Raw genomic sequence first — 15,286 nt, forward strand, 5'->3', positions numbered from 1 at the left:
GGTATGACGGGATATAAATAAAGCTATTATTATTATTAATAATTCTGTGTTATCTAGTTAGCACATGTAAATCTGAATAATGTGGGAATGCTAGGGACGTCAGATTTCCTCTATAAAAAAAAGGACACCTGGTCCCGCCCTGTTCTATTCCCTAACCTGCCCCATTCTACCACCAACCCCACCCCCAAACAAACCTCCCTGAGATTGGGACTGTGTTTGGAGGGCGTCTGCGCATGCATGGATGTTGCCACGATGACATCACACATGTGTGTGCATACCTATGATGTCATCACATTGATGTCTGCGCATGTTCAGACGCAGCCTTGAGGTCGAGGACTTACAAAACCTGGACAAACTGCCGGGTTTTGGAAATCCCTCCAGACACCTGGACAGTCCTCAAAAAGAGGACATGTCCAGATTTTCCCGGATGTCTGGTAACCCTAGGGAATGTTCCCTTCCAAAAAAGAAATCTAAAAAAAAAAGGCAACGTGCAGGTTAACACATGCAAACAGGCAAAATACTGTAAATTGTTTTAATGTGTTCTGCTGCCCTCCTGTGGCTATGCTGGTGAACTACACAAATCTTGAATTCACATAGAATGGTTTTATTGTTATTATTATTTTTTTTTTTTGGGTGGGTGCTCTTTTGCGGTCTGGGGCTTTTTTTGCAATACATGTTATCCTTAATGTTCTAATTATAAAGTAGTATTTTAACAGCCAACCCTAGCTCTACTGCATTGAAGAGTTTTCCTATGGGCAAAGCCTTTTTCCCAATCACTCAACCTATAACAAGGTAATTCTATAGCTGGGTGCCTGCAGAAAGTGGCATCATAACTGGTGCTTATGTGCTATGCTCTAAGGTATTATTTTACGTGCTATAGCATATAATTGCAGGGTGTACATGGGTAGGGTTACCAGACGTCCAAATTTACCCAGACATGTCTTCTTGTAAAGGACTGTCCAAGCGTCTGGATGGCTTTTCAAAACCCGGCACTTTGTCCGGGTTTTGAAAAGCTGTTGAGATCAGGGCTGAGTCTGGAGCGCACTTCTGCACATGCACGGATGCACTCCAGACTCGGCCCGAAGAGACGAGGCTTGCATGTGGATGGGGTTGGGGGATGGAACAGGGCGGGCCTGGGGTAGGAATGCAGCAGGGCCACACATTCTCTTTTTTTTTCGGATACAAACTCTGGCAACCCATTACATCACGGTAGTGCTTGGGCAGGTCTTGGGTGTATTATGAAGCGTATGCAGCTTATACTGTAGCATACTATCAGGAAAGGAATGGAAAACAAAGATGAAAACGTTATAATGCCCTTGTATTGCTCTATGGTATGGCTGCACCTCGAATACGTGTGCAGTTCTGGTCACCGTATCTCAAAAAAGATATAGCAGAATTAGAAAAGGTACAGAAAAGGGTGATGAAAATGATAAAAGGGATGGGACGACTTCCCTATGAGGAAAGGCTAAAGTGGCTTGGAGAAGAGATGGATCAAGGGCAATATGATAGAGGTCTATAAAATACTGAGTAGAGTGGAAAGGATAGATGTGAATCGCTTATTCACTTTTTCCAAAAGTACTAGGACTAGGGGACATACAATGAAGCTACTAAGTAGTAGATTTAAAACAAGAAATCCACTGCTTATTCCTAGGAAAAGTAGCATGAAATCTGTTTTACTATTTGGGATCTAACTGGGACCTGAGTTGGCCACTGTTGGAAACAGGATACTGGGCTTGATGGACCTTCAGTCTGTCTCAGTATGGCAGCTCTTATATTCTTATGTGAGCCAAGTATAGGACAATCAAACCATTGTGACCTCACTGATGAGGCTGGCTCTTAGGCATTGGTGGAATGAGGCATTATGACATCACAATCTCAGCTCTGGAATGTTGCCGCTCTTTGGATTTCTGCCGGGTACTTGGGACCTGGGTTGGCCACTGTTGGAAACAAGATATTTGGTCTGTCCCAGGATGGCAATTCTTATGTGCACTAACTTACACCAGTCACAAACCTGGCGTCAGTGGTCAGGCTTATAGTTTGGCACAACAGAGCGGCTTTATGCTGGTATTCTATAATGGTTAGGCATTGTAGCTCTCATTCTCAAATTGTGGTGCTCACAGTACTATTATTAATTATTTCTAGAGCACTACCAGACATATGCAGCGCTGTACAAAGTCACAAGGGAGACAGTCTCTGCTTGAGTGAGCTTACAATCTAAACCAGGGGTGTCCAACCTTTTGGCTTCCCTGGGCCGCATTGGCCGACAAAAATGTTTCTGGGGCCGCACAAACGCGGCTGCAAGACAGAGGAGGGAGCCGGCAAGACGGTAAACACCCGGGGGCAGCAGAGGAAAACACTGCGTTGCCCTCAACCGGGGCCGCACAAAATACTTCTCGGGCTGCAGGTTGGACACCCCTGCTCTAAACAATCAAGACAGACAAACAGGATGCCAAGGTCACTCACTTGGAGCCTTTTTGACTTTGCAGTTGAAGTAGAAGGTGGAAGTCATCACTGGACCCAATTTGGTAAATTTTCCTTTTGGTTTTTTTCTTAGAAAATGATTACTGTCTTGCTGTGAGCTTAACTAGTGCTTTACTATATATGGGTGTTTTATCCCCTGAGTCATAAAACTGTCTCCTCTTCCCACCCCCCTCCAGTTTCATAAATCCAGACTCAAGGCACTACCTAGACTGCTTCTTATATCTGCTTGGCAGCTGTGTCCACCACTGTGCTGAGGAGGTAAGAGATGAGTAGAGGTGCTGTAGCTGGGGGGGGGGGGGAGGTTGGTTAGTAGGGGAGGGAGGGAGGGATTATTCTTTTGGTACATTTTACATTTTCAAGAGCTGTTGTCATTAGTAGGCCAAAATCAGCTCAGGAAGAAGTACAGCTTGCACTTCCTAATCCATTGCCACTCTGCAGCAAAATACTAACAATCCCAAACAACTGATCAGTAAATTGAGCAAGTAAAAACATGGCAGTCTCAGAAAACCCTCCTTCCATCCCTAGACTGCTTGAAGCATAAAAGCCAGTTTGGGGAGTGTTGTGCACCCCCAATACTGAGCATACTCCTTTATGTACCTTGTTGTAAACCGCTCTAAACTTATGTATCTTGTTGTAAACATATGTTTCTTGTTGTAATCATCGCATACTCTCATTGCATGAATCTTGTTGTAAACCGCTTTGAACTTATGGTATAGCGGTATATAAGAAATAAAATTATTATTATTACATCTAGGGAGGAGAACTTTTTATTTTGCATGGCACCTTCCCCTAATCATCTTGAAATGCTGGTGCCCACGGCTTGAAGATTTGGAACCCTGCAGATTACGCGTTTCCACATTTCATTTTCATCAATTCAGCTTTTGCAAAGCTCCTTTCACAGATGCAGATTTCCAAGAACAAACCTGCTATGATGAAACCTCTTTCAAAGAGCTCTAGCCTCAAACAGAAATATGCATCTTTATTTTTCAGCTGTGTGTACAGTTGGACATCAAAAAAACGAAGCAGGCTCCAGACCTTTACCTTGGATTGTTATTTAAAAACAAACTGTAGTTTATTTCTCATGGAGAATTTCAAATCTGCCATTTCCCCATTGCTAGGAATGTTTCACGCTCAGCTGTGGCCGGGTGTGTGTCTTGACCCCCACAGTGTCTTATGGTTTCAGGCAGTAGCTCTGGTGTCCCTTAATTAAATAGTGAACGGTAATCCTTGCCCGGCCTAAAGCTGGAGGTCATAGCACTGTGGTAAGGAAAAGTGCAGTCCAGAGACTTAATATATGTCCTGTTGGGAGCTGGTGTGGCTGCCAGGGCCATAGGAAGTGCGCTGAGGAGGTGCAGGAGCAAACTTCGTAGCCATTTTCTGACCTGCTCTCATCATGGTGTCCTTGCCTGGGTTTGGCTCTGGAATTAGGAGAGTCAGATTGCATGCCTGTGCACACCAGCCAGTCCTGTGCTATGGAGCGGGGGTATCCAGCATCTACTTCCATGTAGTTGTCCAGAACTCTCCAGTATTCTTTGCCTCGGAAGAAATATGCTGCCCCTAGAAGGACACAGACACAAGCCTGGCATGAGCCAATACTGACTGCAGAGAAACAGTGAACATAAATGACGGTGAGAGTGAAACAGCGCGGTGCTTTGAAGATGCCTACAGCTTGCGGCATAAATTCAACCAAATAGCTGGGGGAGGGGAAGAAGAAAGAAGGGATCTAATCTAATCCAATCCAAGGCTTAGCTTTATATACCGAGACATCAATCCAAGAAAGCTCGACTCGGTTTACAATAGTTAATTTAACAAATAAAAACCATAAAGAATAAGACTAAGGGGTCCGTTTACAAAGCGCGCTAGCGGTTTCATCGCACGCACCGGATTAGCACATGCCATAGCGTGCACTAGCCGGAAATCTGCCGCCTGCTCAAAAGGAGGCGGTAGCGGCTAGCGCGTGCGATAATTTAGCGCGCACTATTCCGCACGTTAAGGCCCTAGCGCGGCTTTGTAAAAGGAGCCCTAAGTTTCGAAAGATTAATTTTCACAGTGTTTAGCAAATAAAGTGTTTTTTTAAAGATTTATGAAAAAAATTAAAATGGAGCAGAACTTCTTAAAAGGAGTGGGAGATCATTCCAAAGTTGAGAGAACTTAAAAATCAAAGATTGACTAAAAAAATCTTGACTCCTTTAATCCCTTTCTTGGAAGGAAGAGATAATTTAAATTGTTGATTACCTCTTTGCAAAGGAGAATCTGTAAACGTTCCAAGATAAAGGAAGGAGAGGAGTAAAGATACCATATAGGATTTTAAAAACAACACAAACACATTTGAATTGAACTCTAAAATAAACCGGGAGCCAATGGAGACTCTGGAGCAACGGAGTCACCTGATCAAATTTACGTTTCCCAAAGATCAATTTCGCAGCAGTGTTTTGAATCAGTTGCAATCTATGAAGACGAGCTTTTGTGATACTGAGGTAGATAACATTGCAATCATCGAGACGAGATAATATAATAGACTAAACTAATATGGAAAAATGTCGGTGATGAAAGAGAGGTCTAACCTTCCTCAATAAACGCAGGATAAAGAAACATTTCTTGACCACAGAGTTAATTTGATCCTTAAAAGAGAGAGAGGAGTCAAGGGGGACTCCCAAAACCTTAGCAGAAAACTCAATCTGTAGAGAAGATCACCTTTTGAATACTGAGCTCTTAAAAACGGACCAGGGTTTCAGTCTTTTTTTTTTCCAAAAGATATCTGATAAGGCAGCCTTAAGTATAGGCAGCGGCAGATCGCGCCAGGCCTGTGATACAGCCCCAATGTCTGTTTTTAAATATGTACTTTTCAAATGACACAGCCTGGGTGATGGTAGTCACTACTGTTCTTCGGCCACTGCGCACAAAGCATGGAAAGGTACAAATATCTTTGGAAAACAACAAACAAACTGCAGATAATGTACAAGACGCAGGCGTTGCTTATTGATAAAATTGCAGTAACATATACAACCTTATAGCCAACCAAGGGACCCGACACGGTCCGTGTTTCGGATAACATGCCTTCCTCAGGGGTCCATGGTGGTTAAGGTATAAAGCAAACCGCATAAAAGATAACAAACACACGCCAATGACGATCAAATGGAGTCGAACAAGTCTTGCGCAGTGGCCTGCATCTTGTACATTATCTGCAGTTTGCTTGTTGTTTTCTGCTTGCTGCCGTTTCACTGCAGACTACGTTGGATTTTTTTCCCCCAGTCACCTGAGTTGGGCTTTAACTTTCCTCTGCTTTGCTACTCTACACCTTTATTCCCATTCAGTCTGTCTCTCCTCTCTTCTCTTCTGTGAAAAGCTTGCCCTGATTTAAGGGGCACTAGTATTTGTCCTGGTCGTGCAGGGGGTTAAGTCTCTACAAGTCACCTTAAGTTAGGGTTGTCAGATTTCCTCTATCAAAAAAGAGGACATCTGGTCCCGCCCCATTCCGCCCCTAGCTCCACCCCCAACATTAACCTCCCCAAACTTGGGACCACGTCCGGAGGGCGTCTGAGCATGCACGGGTGTAGGCGCGCATGCATATGACATCATCGCATCGATGTCTGCGCATGCGCAGAAGCTCTCCAGACGCGGCCCTGAGGTTGAGGACTTTCAAAACCTGAACCAACTACTGGGTTTTGGAAATCCCTCTGGACACCCGGACTGTCCTCTAAAAAGAGGACATGTCCGGGTTTTCCCGGACGTCTGGCAACCCTACCTAAAGTTAGGCAGCAGGATGGGGTGTGCCAAATACAAATTCTATGTCTGCACTTATGCACGCAATTGCTGTTCTAGAACGCTAGAGTCAGTCCACAGTTGCACCCCTAACTTGAGGCAGGAGCACTTATGCTGGTGTAATTGCTTGCGCTTAACTGCTGTCAGCATACTGTCAGTTACGTGCTTAACTATGTGTTAGCCATACCCCTGATTTGCCCACAGGGCAGGATTAATTCGTCGAGGGCCCCTAGGCACCCAAGTACACTGGGCCCCCTGCCCCGCCCCACCCTACCATGCGCCCAGGCGGAAACAGGAAGCTGCGTCAGAGGAAAGCTTTGGGCAAGCAGCACCGCTTGCAAAATTACAGTTCCCATTGCCTTTCTTACCCGCGTTGCTTGCTTGTCTTACTTTCTGTCGATTGGGGGGGGGGGGCCCGCATTGCCGATCAGGGGGGGGGCCCGCGTTGCCGATCGATGCTGGAGGGGCCCATTGCCATTTGGAAAAAAACAATGTTGATGCCGTCCTTCATCAGGCCCCCCTGACCATTTCGGGCCCTAGGCATGTGCCTACTGGGCCTATTGGTTAATCCTGCCCTGCCTGTCCATGCTCCTCCCTGGCCCATGCCTCCTTGCAATTTGCTCAATGTGCAGAACGCCAACTAACCCCCTCTTTTACTAAGGTGCGCTATGCTTTTTAGCGCGCGGTAAATATTAGTGCCCGCTAATCACACGCTAAACGCTAACACGTGCACGTTATCCTATGGACGCGTTAGCGGTTAGAGCACATGTTGATTTAGCGCACACTAAACACGCGCTAAAACGCTTAGCGCACCTTTGTGAAAGAGGGCCTAAGGGCAGTTATGTGGAAAACTGCAAATTAGTGGTTGATGCCAATTAGCAGCTAATTTAACATGTGCAACATTGTGTGCTAATCCCCAGATTCTATATAGATTGCCAAAATTTGGGTATGGATCCCTGATCCGTGCACAAACTAAATAATGAGCCATTAGCAATCAGTAATTGCTGTTAATTACCACTCATTTAGATTTATGCGCAGATCTGTTCTGCACCCTATTCTAGAAAATGTGCACCTAAATTTTATTGTGTACAACTCAAAAGGGGCGTTCCCTGAAATTAGACACTATGTTATACTACAGGGTCATTTACATTCCCAGTTGCCATTAGTTGCTCACATAGCCAGACCTCAGTTTTTAGGTGGGTCTGGGGGAAGACTGGGTGGGCCTGACTCACACATTTCTTCTCTTGACCCCCTGTTCTGCTGAGCCGAGGCAAGCAGAAATAGGAAAAATAAATAACTTGGGATCCCTGGGCCCCGCCAGCTAAGAATCCTTTCTGGAGCGCCAAGCAGACTCATCTTCCCAGCAGTCAACAGCTTTCCCCACTACTCACACCGCCCTCAACCCTTCCTCTGTCATCACTTCCTGATCGTGGGACAAGGAAGTGATGTCAAGAGGGAAGGCTCAGCCCGTGGCAACACCAGCATGCCTCCCCCTCGGTGCATGCTCAGTTCAACTGACATCTCCCGTGTTTATATGAGCAGGAGGGAGAGAAGTGTTGGCGTTGACAGTTAGAAATGCATGGTTGACTGCCAGGAGAATGAGTCTGCTCAGGAGTCCAGAAAGGACTCTTCAACTGACAGGGCCTGGGGATCCCCGTCAGCTGCATTAACAATGTGCATCACCACTGGGTGGGCCTGAAGAAAAACTGGGCCCACCTGTGGCTATGCTAAACTAATAGTCTATAAAGGGCGCTCTGTGCAGAGTGCCTTTTGCAGAATACCAGTTTAGTACAAATCTTCCCACCACCTATCTATCAATACCATTTATAGAATTTCCCCCTAAATGTCAAATTATGTGCAAAAGTTTCTAGAATAAAGGAGATAGTGTCCACCTTTAATCCCTGTACTTTGCTTCAGATCACTCACCATCTGACCACCTCATGGCATCATCTAGTGTTTCCGGCACGCCCTTCCATGGGGTGGTCTCTGACGGATACCCGGCATCCATTCTCCGCTCCTGGTCATCATATTGCCAACAGAGGTTGTCCTTGAAGAAGTAGGTCTTGTCGTTGTGAGCCCAGGAGAACGCGGCATCAATTCCACCTAGTGGTAATCCGAAGTCTGTGATGGGGCGTGGATAGCCCTCCTCCACATTATTATCTTTGAACACCCAATATCTGTCTCCTGGGGAGGAAGGGGGGGCGAGGGAGGACAGAAGAGAAAATGACTAATGTGGCGACTGATAGAGGCTAAAGGAAGTTGGAGGATGGACAGAGAAAAAGGGATTGGAAGTGAAAGAACCAAGGTCCAGGAAAAAGGGAGGATTTTAATTTAACCCTTCCCCCTCCCTTTTCTGAAGCTGCATTAGTGTTTTTTATCTCTGGCTATGGCAGGAAAAGTTCCGACCCTCATAGGAATTCTATGAGCTTCAGAGTTTTTACTGCCATGGCCGGCAATAAAAAAAAATAATGCAGCTTCTTAAGAGGTGAGATTAATTTAATATCACTGCTCTTTCAGTCATAGAAAGTAGAAGGTGGATTACCACATAATCAATGCAAATAATCCATTTGAAAAGAAAAAGCAGTGTATAAACTTAAATTTAAAGCAATTCTTCAAAAACCCTCAGCCTATGAACACACAAATATAGTTCAAATGCTTAAAACATTTGGTAAATAACAGTTTTCAACATTTGACAAAATGGCAGATAATCAACAATTTCAGAGATCTGAGATCACTTTGGTTTTTTGGGATTTTTTTTAAAGATCCAAGGTCTGGAGATGGGGGAGGTTTGAAAATGTTGAGATTCATGGGGGTTGGCCAGTATCTTTAGCAGCTTTGAATCTCTTCTCACTAGGTGCCATAGTATGTAACCCGTATATATGCAGAAAGGTAAATTATCTAATCTCTTGTTTTCCTGTTTTATTTTCTTTATTCTTATTTTTAGTTTTGCTGAATATTTATTTATTTATTTACCACTTATATCCTAGTGGTTTACATTCTGGTACTTTATCATATTTCCTTATGTCCCAGTGGGCTCAAACTCTATCTAGTGTACCTGGGGCAATGAGGGGATTAACTACCTCTTCTATCAAACAGCGATAGCAGTTTTTAGCGCGGGGAGCCGTGCTGCTCCTGACGCTCAGAGGAACTCAATGAACGTTGGGAGCAGCACGGCTCCCCGCGCTAAAAACTACTATCGCAGTTTGATAGAAGAGGGTCTAAGTGACTTGCCCGGGTCAAAAGGAGTAGTGAGGGATTTGAATCCACAACCTCAGGGTGCTGAGGCTGTAGCTCTAACTTCTATGCCACACACTCCCCATATATGTATATAGTTATATTATTTTTTTTCTCTATTTCACTAGGCACATTGGCTTAGAATGTGAGCCATTTGGGACACAAAGGGAAGTTTTCTCAATGCGCCTTAAGATAATGCAATTTACATAAATTGTAATCCGCTTAGGAATATGCAGGTGGGGGGGGGGGGGGGGGGGGGGGGAGGGGAAGAGGTGGGGACCTGAGCAGTCAGGAGGTATTTCAGGGACGGTCAAGTCTAGTCAGGGGCCAAACCTAGAAGCACCCAGAGTGATAGAGATTTCAGATTGGAAAACGAAAGTAGGAAAATACAAATAGCAGGCAAAAGATGGCCTTAAAATGTCCTTACGTGGGTCATTCCGGAACTCTAAGGCCATTTTTACAACTGGAGTAAAATGACCACTTTTTTTTTCTATTTTTCTTATTAATGTCCATGCATTGGGGAGGGTGGGGGTGTTGGGGGAGTAGTGGCAGCAGAGAGAGCAAGCTGGATCTTTGTGTGGTGTTGGTGGGGAGACAGTAGAGCGGGCGGTGGGGTGTGAGTGAGGCTGGGATAAATGTATGTCTATTTATCTGTGATTTATACACAGGACACACTAATTTTGATCATTTCTAGTCCCAAAACTGCCCTCGATTTATACATGAGATTGACTTATCGTTGAGTATATATGGTATTTTCTTTGGGAGTATGTAGGAGAGAGTATAACGCCTGTGATCTGAATGACTGGAAGAAAATCGGAATGATCTGAGTTTTATGGGGAACTTTTAAGAACTCTAAGGCAGTGTTCTTCAACCGCCGGTCCATGGACCGGTGCCAGTCCACAGAAATTTCCTGCTGGTCCACAGGCCCGGCATGTGCATTGGGCCCCAGACAGTGCTCCTCAGCTGCCGGTCCATGGTGCGATCGATGCAGTGTTGTCTTCAGTCTGGCTCCCTCTTCCTCAGTGCTGCAGTGCACAAAGCCGTGAGCCAAGGCTCCTAAGTGCATCCCGCGCCTGAACTGTAAGCCTTCTCTCTGACGTTGCAATGTCAGAGGGAAGGCTTCCATATGAGGCGTGGGATGCGTGAGGAGCCGCTGCTCACGGCTTTGTGCACTGCAGCACTGAGGAAGAGGGAGCCAGCCCGAAGATAACACTGGGGGGCAGGCCAGAAGGCAAGACACAGCATAGAGGGAGGGAGACAACGGTAGGGGGGATGAATTAATTTTTTTCATTTAGTGATTGATTTACATCTGCTGTCTGTTCAGGAAGAAATGCATTTGTTTCTTTTCCTCTAGGGTTGAACTACATGCAGTCTTGCACACTAGGGTTTGCTTGTATATACAGTACTCTCCCGATATTCTCGGGGGTTTTGTTCCCGGAACCCCCCCGAATCTTGAAAAACTGCGAATATGGTTTATCTTGGGGGAGACTGAAGAGGGCAGCGGGAGAGCAGCCAGAGCGCAGTGAGTGCAGGAAATCACTCGCGGTATGCTCCGACCGCCTCTTCCTGCACTAAGTCGGGCCTTATCCAATCAGGAGCTGCGTGTCAAGGCCCGACTTAGTGCAGGAAGAGGTGGTCGGAGCATACCGCGAGTGATTTCCTGCACTCACTGTGCTCCGGCTGCTCTCTCCTGCCTCTCCCGCTGCCCTCTCCTTGTCGGTGGTTTGTGGTCAGAAAATACCGCGAATGACCGGGACCGCCGACGACCAGGGGAACACTGTATTAGTACTTTTAGTTTTTGGTCCCATATTTGCATAGGGGTTATCTGTGTTCTGGTAGGAATGAATATTGAGAAGCATACGGTGTGCTTTGTATAGTTTAATTTTGTGGTTAACCATTATGTCTTATTAATACGATTATATTATTTTGTGTGTGTATATATGAAAAATGAATGGAAAAAAATGCTGTTACAATTAGTACTATTATGGGGGTGGGGGAGGGGGTGGAGATTGAGTGGAGATAGGTGGGGTCTGGCCCACGACTTAGCCCAGTGTTCTTCAACTGCCGGTCCATGGACCGGTGCCGGCCCACAAAATAATTCTTTTATTTCCGCCGGTCCATAGATGTCAAAAGGTTGAAGAACACTGCTCTATGGGGTCCTTTTAATTAAGGTGCACTAACCATTTTAGCGCGCGCTAAATGCTAAGGCATCCATTATATTCTATTGTCGCTTTATCATTTAGCATGCGCTAAATCGGTTAGTGCACCTTAATAAACGGACCCCTAAATTGTTAAGCGCTATTATATACTGCAGCCTTGTAAGCGGCTTTCATGCTGGTGAAAAGTGTCATGCATATATTTTAAATTTAAAAAAGAAATAAAGATACGAAGGTGCGCTAGTGTTTTTAACGTACGCACCGGATTAGCGCGCGCTAGCTGAAAAACTACCGCCTGCTCAAGAGGAGGCGGTAGCGGCTGGCGCGTGCAGAATTTTAGCGCGCGCTATGCCGCGTGTCGAGGCCCTCACGCGCCTTCGTAAAAGGAGCCCAAAGTAAAGGAGGCAGAGTCCGTGAGTTCTCCAGGATACAGACAATGACCTGGGCTTTCTTCCTACCTTTGAAAAAGACGATCCTGTGGTCCGTGGTCCTCTCGTACACGGCATCCAGGCTGTCCATGTTTAGTGGCAGTCCCCTCCAGAAGCGATGGATCTGTGCCGGCTGCAGGGATACCAGGTGCTTGTTCCGGGTCAGCCTCCAGAAATATTTCCCTAGATGGGCAGAGATGACGTGTTACAGGATGGATAGATGCAAGAGGAGAGGGGAAAATGTATTAATAGTTCCAGAGAAATCCGCTTTTTGGTGAGGCAGAACCCCTGAAGAAAGGCATTTAATAAAGATTTATTACTAGATTTGTCAGGCTTCAGGTAGATAGTTTCCTTTTTTTAAAAAACTTTTCCTGGTGGATAGAGTTACCATAACGCCAGACTGAATGGCCGTTTGGTGGAGGATGGGCAGGGGAGGGCTTCAAATGGCTGGGAGGGTGTACATGGGCTGGAGCAAGTCTTAACAGAGATTTCAGCAGGTGGAACGCAAGCACAGTACTGGGTAAAGCTTTGGATTCTTGCCCAGAAATAGCTAAGAAGAAAAAAAAAAAAAAAAAAAAAATTTAATTGAATCAGGTTGGGCAGACTGGATGGACCATTCGGGTCTTTTTCTGCCGTCATCTACTATGTTACTATGTTACTATGAAGCAGTCATGTTTTTTGCGCCACTGTCGAAGCAGGGATGGAACTTTGAGCTACTTTTTGGAGCACGCTTTGAGACCTGATGTTCCCGCGTGAAGGCATCTACCGCCATACCCGAGAGTTCTAAACGGTTCACAACAATTGGATAACATACAAACAGTACAAGTTATTGTTTATGTCATTGTGGGGATTGCTTTTTCTGCTCTTTCTGGTGACTTTTTGCTCCACCGCAACTCTAAATTTCTGGACCTGATTATCTGACAGTAAATAGGTCTGAAACTAGAAGGAGGCACCAGGAGTGGTCCAAACTGGCCCAATAATCTGAACTCGTTTGGAAATCCCACTGTTTTTCCATCAGGCTGCTAAAGATCCATCTATCTCAGGAGCTGATGCAGAAAGCCGTGCGCCGGTGGATGAGAGAACGGCTTCGAATGCAAACTTAACAAGAACGTTTTGCCCACTAGTGCAATAAGTTAATCGTATGCAAATTTAAAACCTACACACTTGTTCGCTAATCAGGGTAAGCCTGTTGGATTCATGCACTCAAGGCTCTGCACCAATGGCAGCTAATACTGAGCAAATACTGAGCAAAAAAAAAGTGTCAGCACACGTGGGCTAGAATGTGATTCTGCAGATAAACATTGGCCTTGCAAAAATTTCTTGCGCATAAAATTTTTATGATGCTGGTATTTATTCATAGTATAATATTATAGTACAGGCATTTTTTTTTTTTTTTTTTTATAGCTCAGACTTGTACACAGAACCACTTCTTCTCATTCTGTCTTAAAAGCTGCAGGTACTCTTATATTGGCAACAAAAAGAAAAAACTGGTATTAACTCCTCTCAACTAACCCGTCTACCCCAACTCAGATCTAGTGGTGTGCTTGCCTTAAAGCCTTCTGTGCACTTTTTCTGCATCAGGGCAGAATAGCTTATATACCCTAATATAAACCTAGATTTTTGGGCCATTGATTCTGCAGTTCTTCTTCTTGTTTGGTTGACCACCACTGAGAACCACTGATTCAACACGTGGCCATAGATCAGCTTGACTTTCTTCGGAATCTGAGGACCTCCATTGAGAGCCACTGATTCTATACATAGCCATAGATCAGCTTGACCTTCTTGGGACTCTGAGGACCACCATCGAAAGTCGCCAATTCTATACATGGCTGTATATCAGCTTGACTTTCTTGGGGCTCTGAGGGCCACCATCAAGAGCCACTGATTCTGCACATGTCTGTAGAAATTTTTGAGATGATGTGTGCTCTCTCTTTCCAGTTGGTGCATAGCTAGGTTATCTTTAATAATTACATTACATTACATTAGGGACTTCTATTTTGCCTATCTCTTGCAGTTCAAGGCGGATTACAAAAGAGTTAACTGGACATTTCCAGTGAAGTTACAACAGTTTTGGGGGTGCACATAGCCAGGTTTCCAAGTTTATTTAAATTTGATACACCGTCCAATCAGGGGCCTTTCTCAGCAGTTTACAATATCGAAATTACTCATATAAGAAAATGAAAAGAACTCCATAAATAGATAGGATAAGAAATAAAAAGTATGGAATGCATCTGGTGCCAATATTATGGCCCCGGTCCAGAGTCAAGGACCTGCAGAGCTGTTTAAAAGGTCATAATGCTATATTTCATGGTTAAAAGTCAAAAGCATCCTGGAATAGGAGATTTTAATTTGGTTTTAAATGTTTGCATTGAATCGTCTGCATTGATGGGCAACAGTGAAGTATTCCAAAGAGAGGGTCCAATAACATTAAAAATGCTAGAATGGGTGGAGAGCCATTTTTGAAAAGGACATCTAAGTTCGATTTGGACATTTCCTGCTAAATGTCCAAAGTCGGAAGCAGAGAAATGCCCATTTTCGAAAGCCGAACTGCTAGATCTCAAAAAAAAATAAAAAAATATATATATATTTTTTAAAAATAGTCTACTTGGATGTCTAGGCTGACAGAATGTCCAACCCTTAGGATGCCTGACTTTATATCCCATTTTTGACCAAAGAAACTTCCAAGTTGAAAACATCCAAATCCAGACCATTTGGACGTGGGAGGGGCCAGCATTGTGATGGACTGGCCACACAGACATGCCAACAGAGCAGTGGGATATCTTAATAAAATTTTAGCTCCGCCCCCCCACCGCGTCACAGGTCGCATCGGCGCCCGGGCTCCCCTTTAAGTAGAAGGGAAGCCAGGGCACGAGGCAGACCTCGGCAGTTTTGCTTGCTTTGCTTCTTTCTACTTGCTTGTTTTGTAGGTTCGGCTGTTGCAGGGCAGGGGCCGGAGAAGGCAGGAGAGACAGCGGGGGAGGAAGCCGGAGGCAGGCAAAAAGACCCGGGGTCACGGCGAGAGGTAGCTCCGCCCCCCCCACCGCGTCACAGGTCGCATCGGCGCCCGGGCTCCCCTTTAAGTAGAAGGGAAGCCAACGGCGCCCAGCTGTTCAGCGCGCGGCGAAGGCGAGTGGCAAAGGCGCTCGCCTTAGCGAGAGCGCCTTTGCGAAGGAAGCCTTGTGAAGGAGCCCAGGCAGCCCAGCAACAAATCCAATCCAACTTCTA

General features: G+C 45.3%; 1 protein-coding gene across 2 annotated transcripts in view; it reads right to left on the bottom strand.

The window, feature by feature from the left end:
• Positions 1 to 3,440: 3,440 nt before the first annotated feature.
• MMP17 (matrix metallopeptidase 17) overlaps positions 3,441 to 15,286 on the bottom strand; it is a 191,786-nt gene continuing 179,940 nt past the window's right edge. For both annotated transcript variants that reach the window (XM_033953675.1, XM_033953676.1), the window contains exons 8-10: positions 12,092 to 12,244; positions 8,170 to 8,427; positions 3,441 to 4,038 (exon numbers count right to left, since the gene is read on the bottom strand). In XM_033953675.1, coding sequence (XP_033809566.1) covers positions 3,731 to 4,038; positions 8,170 to 8,427; positions 12,092 to 12,244 — 719 coding nt within the window. In that variant the 3' untranslated portion in view covers positions 3,441 to 3,730. The remainder of the gene's footprint in view (positions 4,039 to 8,169; positions 8,428 to 12,091; positions 12,245 to 15,286) is intronic.

Source organism: Geotrypetes seraphini, chromosome 8 (assembly GCF_902459505.1).
Source record: "Geotrypetes seraphini chromosome 8, aGeoSer1.1, whole genome shotgun sequence".
Taxonomy (NCBI): domain Eukaryota; kingdom Metazoa; phylum Chordata; class Amphibia; order Gymnophiona; family Dermophiidae; genus Geotrypetes; species Geotrypetes seraphini.